This window comes from Bombus bifarius, unplaced genomic scaffold (assembly GCF_011952205.1).
Source record: "Bombus bifarius isolate JDL3187 unplaced genomic scaffold, Bbif_JDL3187 scf7180000008102, whole genome shotgun sequence".
Lineage (NCBI taxonomy): Eukaryota > Metazoa > Arthropoda > Insecta > Hymenoptera > Apidae > Bombus > Bombus bifarius.
In genome coordinates, this window is record NW_022884447.1 from 35,948 (window position 1) to 48,976 (window position 13,029).

At 41.5% G+C, this 13,029-nt stretch overlaps 1 protein-coding gene across 1 annotated transcript in view; it reads left to right on the forward strand.

Moving 5' to 3' along the window:
- Positions 1-2,373: 2,373 nt before the first annotated feature.
- LOC117208450 (glutamate receptor ionotropic, kainate 1-like) overlaps positions 2,374-13,029 on the forward strand; it is a gene marked incomplete at its 5' end in the record, with an annotated part of 42,603 nt that continues 31,947 nt past the window's right edge. Inside the window, 2 exons of the mRNA XM_033449638.1 lie at positions 2,374-2,389; positions 9,077-9,082. Of these exons, the coding sequence (XP_033305529.1) occupies positions 2,374-2,389; positions 9,077-9,082 (22 nt within the window). The remainder of the gene's footprint in view (positions 2,390-9,076; positions 9,083-13,029) is intronic.

The window sequence follows — 13,029 nt, forward strand, 5'->3', positions numbered from 1 at the left end:
CGTTTAAGGATTATTGAATTGCGGTAAAAATGTTTCAAGCGTTTTGTACACGGTATTACGGTTGCGATGATGGTATCTAACAGATAAAATATTAAAATAAAAATAATTCCATTTAATGCAAAAATGTACGGATGTAAAAAAATGTGTATGTTTGTGAGGACAGATTATTCATTGCTATTCGAGGAAACACGTATTATATTTGGAACTTATAACTTTTTGTAAAACTGGTACAAAGAATTTTCTACCTTCATTATCTTTGTATTATTTTGCAAAAAAATGCATATTTCTTCGCCTGTATTCGTCAACGTGATTACAAGTGCCAAATTCGTGCTTTAAACTCCTCGTCAAAGGTGTAGGAAGATGAGGAAATGTCGCAGTTCTCGAGGATATGTGTCGACTTTTCGTCAAGGATGCGACTCACGTATTAAATATTACGAAAAGCATTAAATGGTTCTTTTAACAGGAAAATTCCTCCCTCTAGTGACATTTCGTCGCACTATGGGATGCAATTGCGAGAACGAAAACGCAGAGGAACAGAGAGCAGAAATGTCGTTGTCGGAATAAAAGAGGAAAGGAAACGGGGGGAAAAAAACTACATGAACCAGCATTTCCAGAATTATCCGGAGTTTTGGATCCTCGTGGCTCGTATCTCTGACGTTATAAAGCCACCGCAGGGACAGGAATGGGCGGATAACGTACGAAACGGGTGGAGCATTCGCGTTTCCGCCTCCAGTTGACTATCGTCGCGCCTTCACTGAATGCAACGTCTTAACTTACGAGTACTTCCCACGAAACCTGCTCGCTCCTGAATGAGACATCGAGGAGGAGGTTGCAACTCGTGAAGTTTGCCATAAGATCTGTATTACAATACAACTCGTAGAGGAATTGGAACGTTCTTAAACAAATAAAGAACATCAATTTGTTATCTGTATTCTGAAGTTGCTGTAACTGTAACTGAAGTTATAGCTTTAGAGAAAAGAAATTTAAAGAATATCAATTTATTATGTCTGTTCCCTTGTTGCAGTTCCTAAGGAAATAAATTCTACTTCATCCAGAATAGGTTCAACGACACGGTATTCCATTTAAAGATCGCCAAATGTTTCTATATTTGTTTCCCAAAATATACGCCGTCCCACTTACGTTTTTATTCGAAGGACGACCACTTAACCTAGCCAACGATTTTCATCGCGATGCATATGGCGCCTCGTCGAAAGGACCGCGTTCAAACGAACGAAACAGAAGACGACGCCGAACAGCGTGCGGTTAAGTCTCCAAGACGCTTGGCAGCGACCGTTGCCAAGAAATGGTGCGGAAAGTAGCGCGCGTTAAAGCCAGTCTATCGAATGAGAAATGTCCTAAGGATGAGTTTTGCGTCTGCTGCGCTTTTATGATGTGTTCACGACAAGAATTTCTTAATATCGTTGACTTGACGCACTTCCTACTGTATCGCAGTACGCGTTGTGCAACGACGTGGCTTTCGAGCCTGGATAAAATCGATGTGCCGCTCGTGCTCTCTTCAGGATCGAGATTATACGACTTTTGTACGAATCGTCTGGGCAATTCTCAGCCAATCGCTATTACATCCACGATAGCGGTGCAATAATAGCGGCTAGATATTTATCTTGGAGATTGCTAAGCTGGATATTGTTAATTTTCACGGTGAATGTATCGTTTCTTCCATGTAAAATTCAAGAGACATCGTCTTTGAGCTATGAAATGCATTGGAAGTCATCGTATTCCTACAGGATGAAGTAAAATTATAATAATATTCTATTATGTGATACGTTTCTTGTTAAATAAAATTTCAATTTTCAGCGCATCGTTAACATTTTTCATGTGTGTACTATTCACCTCCTAACTCTTTCCAACGTGCTCTATAACGTCGAACGCGGTGACAGTTATATCGAAAATCATATCATGAAACGTTTCTTTCGAATAGCGTAATTAACGAAAGATTTTTATTTAATGGAATATTTCTCTTGTAAATTAGAGTTTCAACGTTCAACAATTAAGCCAACAACGTTAACATCTTGCAGCATCCGGTGAATTATTCACTCGGAATGCTATTCGACGCGTTGCACTTCCGTGTGCCATTTTCTGGAACCATTCGCGAACAATCGTTGTCCGTGCTCCTAAAGCCGTTCCGTTATTGAATCTCTAAATTACAGCCATGAGAGGAAGCGGCGTAATCGGGGTGGCGCGTGCCACGATGCATTCGTAACCAGAAACGAGGAACGAGAGCGAGGAAAATGTAGAGAGAAAGAGGGCTCGGATTACGGGTGATGCTCGAATTGCGAATCAAAAGGGACTACTTTAGCGTCGAATGCAATCACTTTGCTTGTGAAACGATGTGAACGATAATCGCGCATAATTAACAAACCGGTCATTAGTAGCTTCTGTTTAATTGGATTATCATATCCAAACATTTCATTAGTTAAATTTCATAAAGCTGTTATAATAGCGAAACAATCGAATATAAATAGTGTCAAGCATGAAAGTAGCAGGGTCACGAGAATTCTTCCGGGCCGTCTTCTCTACAGCTTACCATTTAAAATAATTGCCACTCGTGCACGTGGGTACTTCATATCCGGAGAAATTGTGTGTTTATACCATTCTGACAGCGTAGACGGTAGCTCCTTCACAAAATTGAAGTGAGCTTGGTGGCACGGTTAGCTAAAAAGTTCCTCCGTGTTTCTTTCGTTCACAAGGGCACTCGTACCGCCATTCAGAGTCTAATATCTAACTTGCTCGAAACGTGCATTTGACCGTTTTCCCGAAGTAATTCTCTTGCCGCAGCGAAAATGAGAGTTTCGTCTCACAGCGCAGGATAGAATGCCGTTTGCTGCAATTGCAATCATCGGGGGCATCCTTTTTTGCCCAATTTCGTTCTGATCATCGACTTCGAGTCGGTACGCTTCTTCAGGCGATACAACTGATTCAGCTTCGTCGCGTTAAAAATGGCGGAAAACGAATTGCGTCGCCCTCGTTGCAGCGAGCAATCAACCAATTAGCAATCAGCAACGTCTCGTTTCTCTTGGATTTTTCTTACTCAGCTCGTAGATAAAAACAAAGATAAAATCTTTGGAGAGGAAGGAACAACTAAACTGTCTCAACGTGAAATTTACTCGGATTCATATTTTAAGGCGAACGATGATCTTTTTCAGCAATTCGCGATAATATATCGTCTCACTCTGTTCCGTCCTCTGTTATTTCTTGAACAGTGGTTTAGTCCTCCGTTTAAAGAGTAAATTACGAGCGAGCGTTGTCTCGTAAGAAACAACCGTAACGACAGGAATTTGTAAGATCAAATGCTTTCTAGGAAGATCTTTCTACGGTAGAGATGTCAGAGGAATTTCAAGAAGCTCTTGTATGTGAAGATGGTATGTAACAGGGGGTCGTAATGTTCGTTTTAATTCTATGACTTTAAGACCATCATTGTGAGCTCGAGCGTCCAAGTACTCAAACAGAGTTGATTTATCCAGACAAACGCGCCTTAACAACATCCAAATCCGTGTGTTACAAAAGCTTCGAGCGACAGAAGGCATTAACGAGCTGCTATTTCCAACGCAAACAACATTTTTCAAAGCGCCGAGGGCCGAAACTTTGGCACCGACGCCAGTTTCATGCGCCGTTTGAAAAATGTACGTAAATCTGGTCTCTGGTCATTGTTTATTCTCTTCTGTCACAAAGTTTCATCAACTGTTCTCTGTACACGTTTCGTGTCATGTTATTTTTCATTTAATATTTTATAATTAGATATCGTTTTTTGAACTGTTTCGAGTTTTGGCTTCGTAGCACCAATGGACCGTGCAAACGTAAAATATAGGACAAAATGTTCCTGAAGCAGCTCTTGATCGTTCACGGGCGCGCAGTTTGGTAGGATTCCATGGACGACGTGTCTCGCGCCACGATTTAAGTTACTTGGCCCTGTGCCAGTAAACCAACAAGGATCCTCGATTTCCTTCTTCGTTAGTTTGCAGCGGATCCCAGCCACTTTATCATCGGCCTCTGCGCCGGACTTCGCTGGCCTCGGAACGTAATTCACAGTAACGTAAAAAGTTACGGTGGATAAAGTGTGATACCGCTCAGAGCTCGCGAAATGGCCGTCAAAATTCTATTAACAAGCAAAGAGTGTTACAAGTATATCGATGGATGAACTATGTCAAATCGAACCTCTTTGGATCCGTGTTCTTGTGCTAGATGAAAGACGTAAAGGATAGATTACCGGATTATGAATGTCTGAATAATGTGATTAGATAGTGAAGTGGCTTAGTTATGGGTTGTAGTAATGTCAATTAACGTTGTGGTAATGTCACGTTAACCTAAACCTAACGGAAACTGTCTTAAGATTTGCTTTCCATTGTCGTCCACTTTTATCTTTTCATCCTGTAGATTTTTAGAATAGTTTGTTATTTGTCACCCCACTCGCGCGATCTTGTCATCTTTCATTGAACGTGCCTAGCTTCGAGGTACTGCGAAGTCTTTCCTTAGCCTTGTCAAGAACGCGGACCGGTGAATTTCGTGAGAGAACTGTAAAGATTCGAAGCTGAAGGAAAAGTTAGCAAGAAGCCGACTGAATCGCAAAGCGTTAAGAATAATGGCACACCTCAACGGTCGCGGTTTTTCTTGCCTTAATACCCTAGCGTCGCGTCGACGAGACGGTCGAAGCTAGAACTTCTTTGCCTTTATAGGGAGGGCCGTAAAAGAAGAGGAGAACCCAGGTCAGGGTGCTTTAAAAGTAGAACTCGTAGCCAGTTGTACATGCCTTCACCTCGAGTAAATGGATTGTAGCGACGTTCGTAAAATGTTGTTGCGTGCTTCAACATATTCAGCTGGTAATCGTGTCTTTTCACTATTTCCTGACACCACTTATTCAATTTCTGTTCACCTCTCTGGGAAACGAAATATCCCTTCGCGCTCAGTTTTTGACGTTACAAATCACCGCACTTTAGTAACGGTCGCAGACATTGAACGTTATTGTGCAGGCGCGTATCGAATCGATAATGAACACTCCGAGGTACAACTTTTATTGCACTACTTCTTTATATATATAAATATAAATCAACGATAGAGCATCATGTTCAGCCCTCCTCATTTTATTAGCAGAACATCTTTCAAAAATATCAACGCCTTGAGAATTCTTTATCCTACTCCAATCTCTCCTCGATTGGAGTTTTGTCTTATTATTTGATCGCCTTATCATTGCAATCTCCGCGATAGATTGGAAAACATTTAAGTCAACAGAAAACACTCGGAGCTACACACATTTTTATGTCCAGCTGTCTATTGTCTGGGCTATTGTATCATACGTTGATTTATATCCGTAAGTCTGCAGAGCTGATTGGCTTTTTCTTGCGGCCTGCCCATTTTTCACTGACTTTGACACATTTGTAATCCTTGTCTACGTATTTATCCATTTAATAAATAATAAATAATAAATATACCTCGGAAGTGGCAGAGGGCCAATAAATTTCACCGTTACAGTCGGAAAGACAGGCGGAGAGGCGGGTGCGTAGGAAACGGATATTCGAGTTTGGCAGCGTAGCGGACGCGGAAGGAAGGGTAAAAAGCCCTCTGGCTGAAGGTATGAATTCCAAAGAAGCAGCAGAACGGGGTGAAGCCCGATAAAGCGTCGGTTCGTGCGCCTGGTACACGCCTTTGCGCGCGATTTTATCTTATTTCCTCGGCTATATCGAGCCTCTTTGAGGCGTAAGTGCGCGTTCTCGCGTGCAACACTCCGCAAGCGTAGTTTATCGTGTTTCCCGATGCTGCAGCGTTTAAGGCGCGCCCCCAGGGACCCACTGCCTTTTTCTTCTCGTTCGCGGCCCTGAAAGAAAGGCTGCCGACGCGATGATATCGCGAATAAATCGTTCAAGAGTCTTCTTACGCAATGCGAACGATCGAGATATTAAACGTTGTTGCTGACCAATTTTTCCACAAATATAATAAAGCAGAAATATTGTGATACGATCTTTTTAATCACTGTTCAATCGATTAGACCGATTATCCTGGTTCCGTTGTTGGTTCTGGGTCAATTAAGGAGGAATTATATGGACAGGCATATTCAATAGGCTTTGATCATTTCCCTTCTCTTCTCTTCTCTATTCAGACAATTAATTACGGGCTGAAATTATGCGCTTTATTCGCCAACATATTTTATCGATCGTCTATTATATCGCGTATTATAAATTTCGAAGCGAATTCTTGCTCGATCGAACCGATAATAATGATATTCTTTCTAAATATTTATTCAACCTTATCGATAAACCATCCAAGAGTATCTATTACGGTAATTACACTTTCTAGAACATTTCTTTCTTCGACTCTGTATAGTTCCTGATCCGAGAAAATAGAAACGTAATGATCGTTTAGAATGGGACGGCAATAAATAAGTAGAAAGGGAAGAGAAGATAAGATCTAAGCGAGAGTAAACAGAAGTAGAAACGGATCAAGGAGAACAGTAGGTGGTACACGGTATCATAAAATGGCGTTCTGAAAGCAACATTACAGACAGAATAGCATAGAACAGAATGAGTCTGTATGACAACGTCCGTTCCGCAGCCAGGGCGGGCACATCGTATCGTATAAACCGCCCACGTAATTGCTTTTCGGTTCAGCCCCGGGAAACCGTTGAGAAAGCTCGAGGCTTTCTCGATACCGACGAATACAGTCGTACAGGAAAGCTTTTGTCGCGAGAAACTTCTTTAGAAACGCGAACAAACTCGGATTATCGTTTCAAATTTAAATTCAAATTGGAACAAGAACAATACACATTATTGGCCAACTTTTGATTGGACAAATTATATATCTTGAATGACATTACATTGCGTTGACCGGAGAATTCTGCTGGCTTTTTTTTAAAAAATCAGCTTTCTTAACTTTCCTCTATTAGTTAATCTTCGATATAGGATCCACTGTTACTATTATATTTAACAATTTATTCTGTCTCTATAAAATTTTTCATTTTTCTTATTAAAATACCTTCGCGCTTCGTGTAACTTTGATTTGGAGAAATCCACAAAATAATGGCATAAATATGTAAATAGGAATATAGTGAAAGTAATTTTCTATCAATTTAATAATTAGAAACGTCTGCATAGCGGATTGTACATTATGAGAACGAAATAATTTCGTTAAAAAATTTAACGATAAATTTTCTGCTCCGCCGTTTCAACGTTTCACATCGAAAAACTACATGTTGGAAGAAAAATTCAACCAAGTCTCATGACTGGAAACGTTCAACTGTCAGCCGCTTCCGGCTCGAGCGAAACGAGCACGGAAACGCGAACTGGCGGATGGGAGTGACGAAAAAAGAGGAAAAAAGAAGCTCTCGTTGCCGTGAAGTCTGAACACCGTTGAAATATAAGCTACTAACCGGTCGCGTTCGAGCAAATTCTCAATTTTACGAATAAATCTCGATCCCGCTGACCGGCTTTTCGCGTAACTGCTGCATCCAATATTGCGGTGGTTCGCAGTTTCCGGACCGATATGCAAGTCCACGTGCACGTGGAATTGTTCCCTGAGTTCGACACCAATACCAATACCGCTAACTGGTAGTATTCATCATCGTACGTTCCTACAAAAGCTTCGAACGGAAACGTTCCACCGTTTCCGACGCGTCTGCTCCAAAACGAATATTTTTCTTAGACACTGTTATTTAAGGACCTCGATATGCAATATATAAAAGTATGAACCAACATTTTGTTAATTCGTAATACTCACTGACAGAAATACAAAATATGCAATTTAACAAAAATCTTCTGAAAGCAGTCCTTCTTATATCGTATCAATTTTGTATTGATTATACACGTCAATTAGGAAAAATGGTATCAATTGATTCTGTATCGAAATGAAAGAAAGAAACTTTTTCATAACATCGTATACAATAATAAAGCAAACAATTCCTCCCCGTATGATTGATTGACTTGTATTTTATGCAATTTTACATATCAATTTCATATCGGATGACATATTGACCGATGCAAAGTCAATAACTAGTATCGTACGAACAATAGACGAAGGAGACGACTGTTTTAAAAAGTCAAACGAAACGCGAGTGCCAGTATCTACACAGAGCCACTGTAATTCGAAATAATTATCAAGTATATTCCCCTTTATATCATTTCATATTTAATTAACAAAATATAGCAGCATATCAGGTTGCTAATTGAAACCAGAAATAAACGAAACGCTATCTGATTCTACGTCGTTCGACCGCGAAACAAGAAACTTCATGGTATGCTAGAATTTTCTCTGGCACAACGAGGTGTTTTTTACTCAACCGACACGTTATATTGTTGATTAACGAGCCGAGCGGAGGGTAATGAAGAGAAGGATCGCCCTGGCTCGTTCCGGATGTAAGTATCCCTTTGATCGATGTATCGTAGCATGGCGCGCAAAAATTCCACGATATTAACGAATAAGCGGAATTAACGTAGCCGCCGTATTTCCATAAGGACGCTGCGGCTTGTGAAACTTGGATGATTTATGTCGATGGATTATTTCGCCATGCATTAATCCACGGATGGACGTGGAACTTTTGGCATATTTCAGCGCATAACTTTTTCCGCGAATAATTGCTCGTTCTCCTCTCGTTGAAAATTCCTTCACTGATTTCATCCACTGTCGATCCTCTTTGTTTCCATTTCTATCTGCTACGATTAAATCGTGTAAGATTTCAGTCTTTTCCTTGAATGGAACGGCTTCCTCGATGAAATCGTTCCGCGAAGCCAGCTCGCACTCGGAGAAACAATAGTAGTTTGTTTGAAGAAAAAAGCCAATTTCTTGCGAATTATTTTGGTGACCGAGTCAGGATAAGATTAAATTAGTAAGATGATCAAAAGATTCGTGAAGGATATTTAAGCAACAGACAGGGCAAACCACGGCTGGAAATAAAAGCGAGGCTCTACAATTAAACACGACGATGAGTCGATGTTCCAATTAGCAAATTGTCTGTTCGATGATACTTGGAAAGATTTGTCTTCTACTTTCGGGACACCTTCTTTCGTGCGTTGTCAAACAAGACAGTCGGAAGAAAAACGCCACGTTAATTCATCGACGTCGGAACGAATCGAAGGAAACGGTTCGAGAAGCTGCTTCAACGAGAAGGAAAATATTTTAGTTCCAATTAACACCCGGACCGACGTTGACGCTAAGCTTTGTGTGTTTTCGTGGAAGAGTGCTGTAAACTCTTTTCACATTGTTGGTTCGTATATTCAATTAAAAAGACTGTAGAAAACGAAGACAAATATGGATAAATAACTTTAAATACATAAATGGAACGAAAGTAGGCTTCATCGTCAATACAATTTCTAGAACGTTTACCTCAAAGATGAGTCAAAGGCTAGGGAAGTTCGGTGACGTGGCGAGCATTGACTGGGTTTCATCGATATCGAGGGTCTGGCGAATTTGACAAGATTGAAGTTGACAAGTTCGCGCGAACTCTAACCGCCTAGCCGCAATGGTCAAGTTTGTCGAAGGTGTATTCAGTCTAATTTGTCAAAGACAAAGTTACCTTCGGTGCTGAGCCGCGCCGAACCAAATGATGTGTCAGCTTGTCTGCTGCAATTCGTCATCTACCTCCCTAGGGCTTTAACTCGTTTAATTGGGCGAGTCCCTTGTCCAAACGAGAAGTGCCATAATAATATACCAACAAGAATTCATTGCAATTTATTTACGCAAATATTCAATATTTAGTTTACCATGCATAAATCATTTAATTTTAATATCGAGTAATGTTCCGGAAAATTAATTCTTCGTAATTTTTCTTGGTCTTGTTGATAGTTACCGAGTCTATAGATAAATGGAAAAATCTGGTACAAGATTTTGAGAGCCCAATTGGCGTTTCTAGCTGTCCATCAAGTACATGAAGAAGAGGAAGAAGAAGAGGACGAAGAAGGGGAGAAAGAAGCTTAAACAGCTAGCCGTTTCCTCAGGACTGGCGTGGAACTCGAGAGCAAGTCCGCTAATTACGAGTCTGACTTATCATTGTCTGTTATACGGACTTCTTCTCTTTCAGCAGGTTCGTTTCTTCAGTGGCGAGTTCGCGTCGAGAAACTTCACCGCTCTTGATTATGTCGGTGGCGCGCGCCTCGCGAAACTTTTTCTTCGGAAATATCATTCGTATCGTTTGTTCCTCGGCTTGGAATCGCTCGTTTGTTTCATTCAAAGCCTCTGCCATGGTTCGTTACTGGCTCTCGAGACACTTTCGGACTTTTGACATGCAAAACTTGCTCGCTGCTACTTTATTAAATCGTGCTTCTTTGAAATTCTCGCGTGAATTCTCTCTTTAAATTTTTATTGCCTTTATCATGTGGAGCGTTGGCCGTTGAAGTTGATAGAAGAGAGTGCAATATTGCGATATAATACAAATAAACTTTCTACGTACACGAAAAATATTGTACGCTCTGAAAATTTGGAATACATTATCAAAGTCGTCTGGTTAAAAGATATTATCTCGGACAAATTTGCGGCTTGGCGTTGCTAATGAGCTATTAAATTGTCCTGGTCCCACTTTCTGGTTAGAAGAAGCGACCAAGTTCGCTAAACAGCGGGAAGGGCGCGACGATAAGAAGTTCCTCGTGCAAATCTCGCAACTTGTTACTATGGTATCGCGGTGAGCCGCGTAATTACGATTCTCGCTGGTTGCGATTATGCCGACGGTGTACCTCATCTTTCAGCCAATTATCCCCTCCCACGATAGTTTATCAACGGATCATGATGATAACATTTCGGTTACGCTCGAACCTACCAGATTTTTCCTTTTACTTTCGTCTAAAACTGCGATAAGAATGCTCGTTCCATTCGTATCCAACAAGTATCATCGCTCGCGCATCCAACTGTTACATTAAACGCTCAACTCGACTGCAAATAAAATGTTTGAACAATCTACAAAGGATATTCTCAAGGGGATCGTTGAATGTTAACTGGACAAAGATCGCAATCGATCGCTAATCGAGTACAATATTGGGTTACGTTCCCCTGTTGACCGTTCAATCGCGATGCGTCAGAACTGTCTACGCGTAAATATCCTCCGATCCCTCGCATAACTGCCGTCATCTCGTGCGACGCCACAAACTAATAAATTATTAATCCGTCGAATAATAGCGCAGCAGTTGATGATCCCGCGAAACTGTTCACGTATTCACATCTACATGAGGCTACGCCACTGATCCCTCCAGAAGCCACCAACGGTATTTCCCGTGGGCATTGCATCCCGGCTACAATAATTCCAGCGGTCGACCACCAACTCGTCGGAGAATTACTTCCATCGACGCATCCAACTCGATTTTCAACGCTTAAGTTGTCGTTCCGGCAGATTACAAGCGGCGCGGAGGACAGGGCTGAGTGGTTCTCACCGGAAACTCGGTCAAGATGCGACAAATCGATCGGTTTCACCGAACCACCTATAGAACGTGCTCGTTTTCGTGCCTCTGGATCGATCAAATGCCCCTACGATGTGACAGTTATTTTCTTCGTTGCGTAGACGTGCTCGTTGCCTTCGTTTACTCTCTTCATTCGCGTAGTTTTCACTGGAGTTAGTCTTCCCTTTCTGTTCAGATCCGCGCGTCATTTTTTACGTTAAAATAAAAGGAATAATTAACGAACACGCGTCTTCCTATATAACACAACGACGCATTGTCATTGCATTGTGCACACTGCATGTTTGGAAAATCAGACGATCAAAAAAAGGATCCTTTGCTGCAACCACATAATCGACATATTAATAAATTACGACGTATAAGTAGATGAAGACTCAATGTATTTCCTGCCCATAAAACTTGCGAATTTTTGGATGCCACGAGGAACAAAATTCAATTACGTCAAGCATCCAGAAATATTTCACGCCGAAAGCAATTTAGGCTTCCTTTCCCGTACACAGAGCGATCAGTTTCTAAACGTCAAGACATCTATATAAATGGAGCATCCCTTTGTCCCTTCGAGGCATTCCCTCGGAATGTTTTTGTAGGTCACGCGTCTGTATGCATTCTTCTGGCGATTTTCGCGCGGGAACGAGAGCACGAGCGCACCTTTCGTCACGCGAAAAATTCTCACGGTGCTAATGATCATCAGAGTCACGATCACACCGGAGGTTTGTCTGGCAGACAACAATTAAGACGGACTTCTTCGTTTCTTCCTTTATGCTATCCCTCTCCTCGCTGCTTTCCCCTCGAGACGATATTCTTGTTCCAAACGAGATCGCCCACAGCTGAACGCTTTTTCATAGGAAATTCAATGGAATCTCGCGAGGCATTTATGAATCTAACGCGTTCAGGATTTCCAGACTTATTCTTCAGCGTGAGATAAAGGATTTTCTCTATCGAACATGTTCGAGGGCCGGTTGTCTCTAAGCCAAAGATACTATCGAGAAATCACAGTTTTCGATCGGAGGGCTGGAAAATTTGAATAATACGAGGAATAAGGAACTTTATTATCGCGAAGAAATTTCTTCTCCGTCCTTTTTTACCTCTTCCTTCGCTCCTTCTGCTGCTCTTTTCTTCTTCTTTACGCCTCAACGAGTCGTTTTCCATCCGCAGTCGAAGCTCGCGGCTAGAAGGATATTCTGAGAACATGTTCAATGAAAAATTCAATGGATCGACTGAAAATGCTTATACATTTTACATGGCCGTAGAAAGAGAAAGAAGCTCGATGGAAGAACGGACTTCGATCGGAGATTTTCTCGGGAAACGACGGATAAACGCGAAAACCGAATTCCACGATCGAACTTCACCCTTAGGCCTCCTAACTGTGGATAAACGCACAATGGCTGCTTTTCCGCCGTTGTCTCATAAAAGCTCCCAGTGAACGACTTTTTCCCCCAGACTTTCGAATTTTTAACCCAGATTCGAAATAGAACGAGAGGCTTGTATTTTTAAAACATCCGAGCTGAGGCTTCGTCGAATAATTATGAAGCTTGTTAATCCCACTAGAAACGCAATGCGTCTCAGCCGTTAGGCCCAGTTTTTGACTCGAACTGCTCTTTCTCTCGCTCTTTCCCTTTACGCCATTCCCTTAGACGTCTTTGAGAAT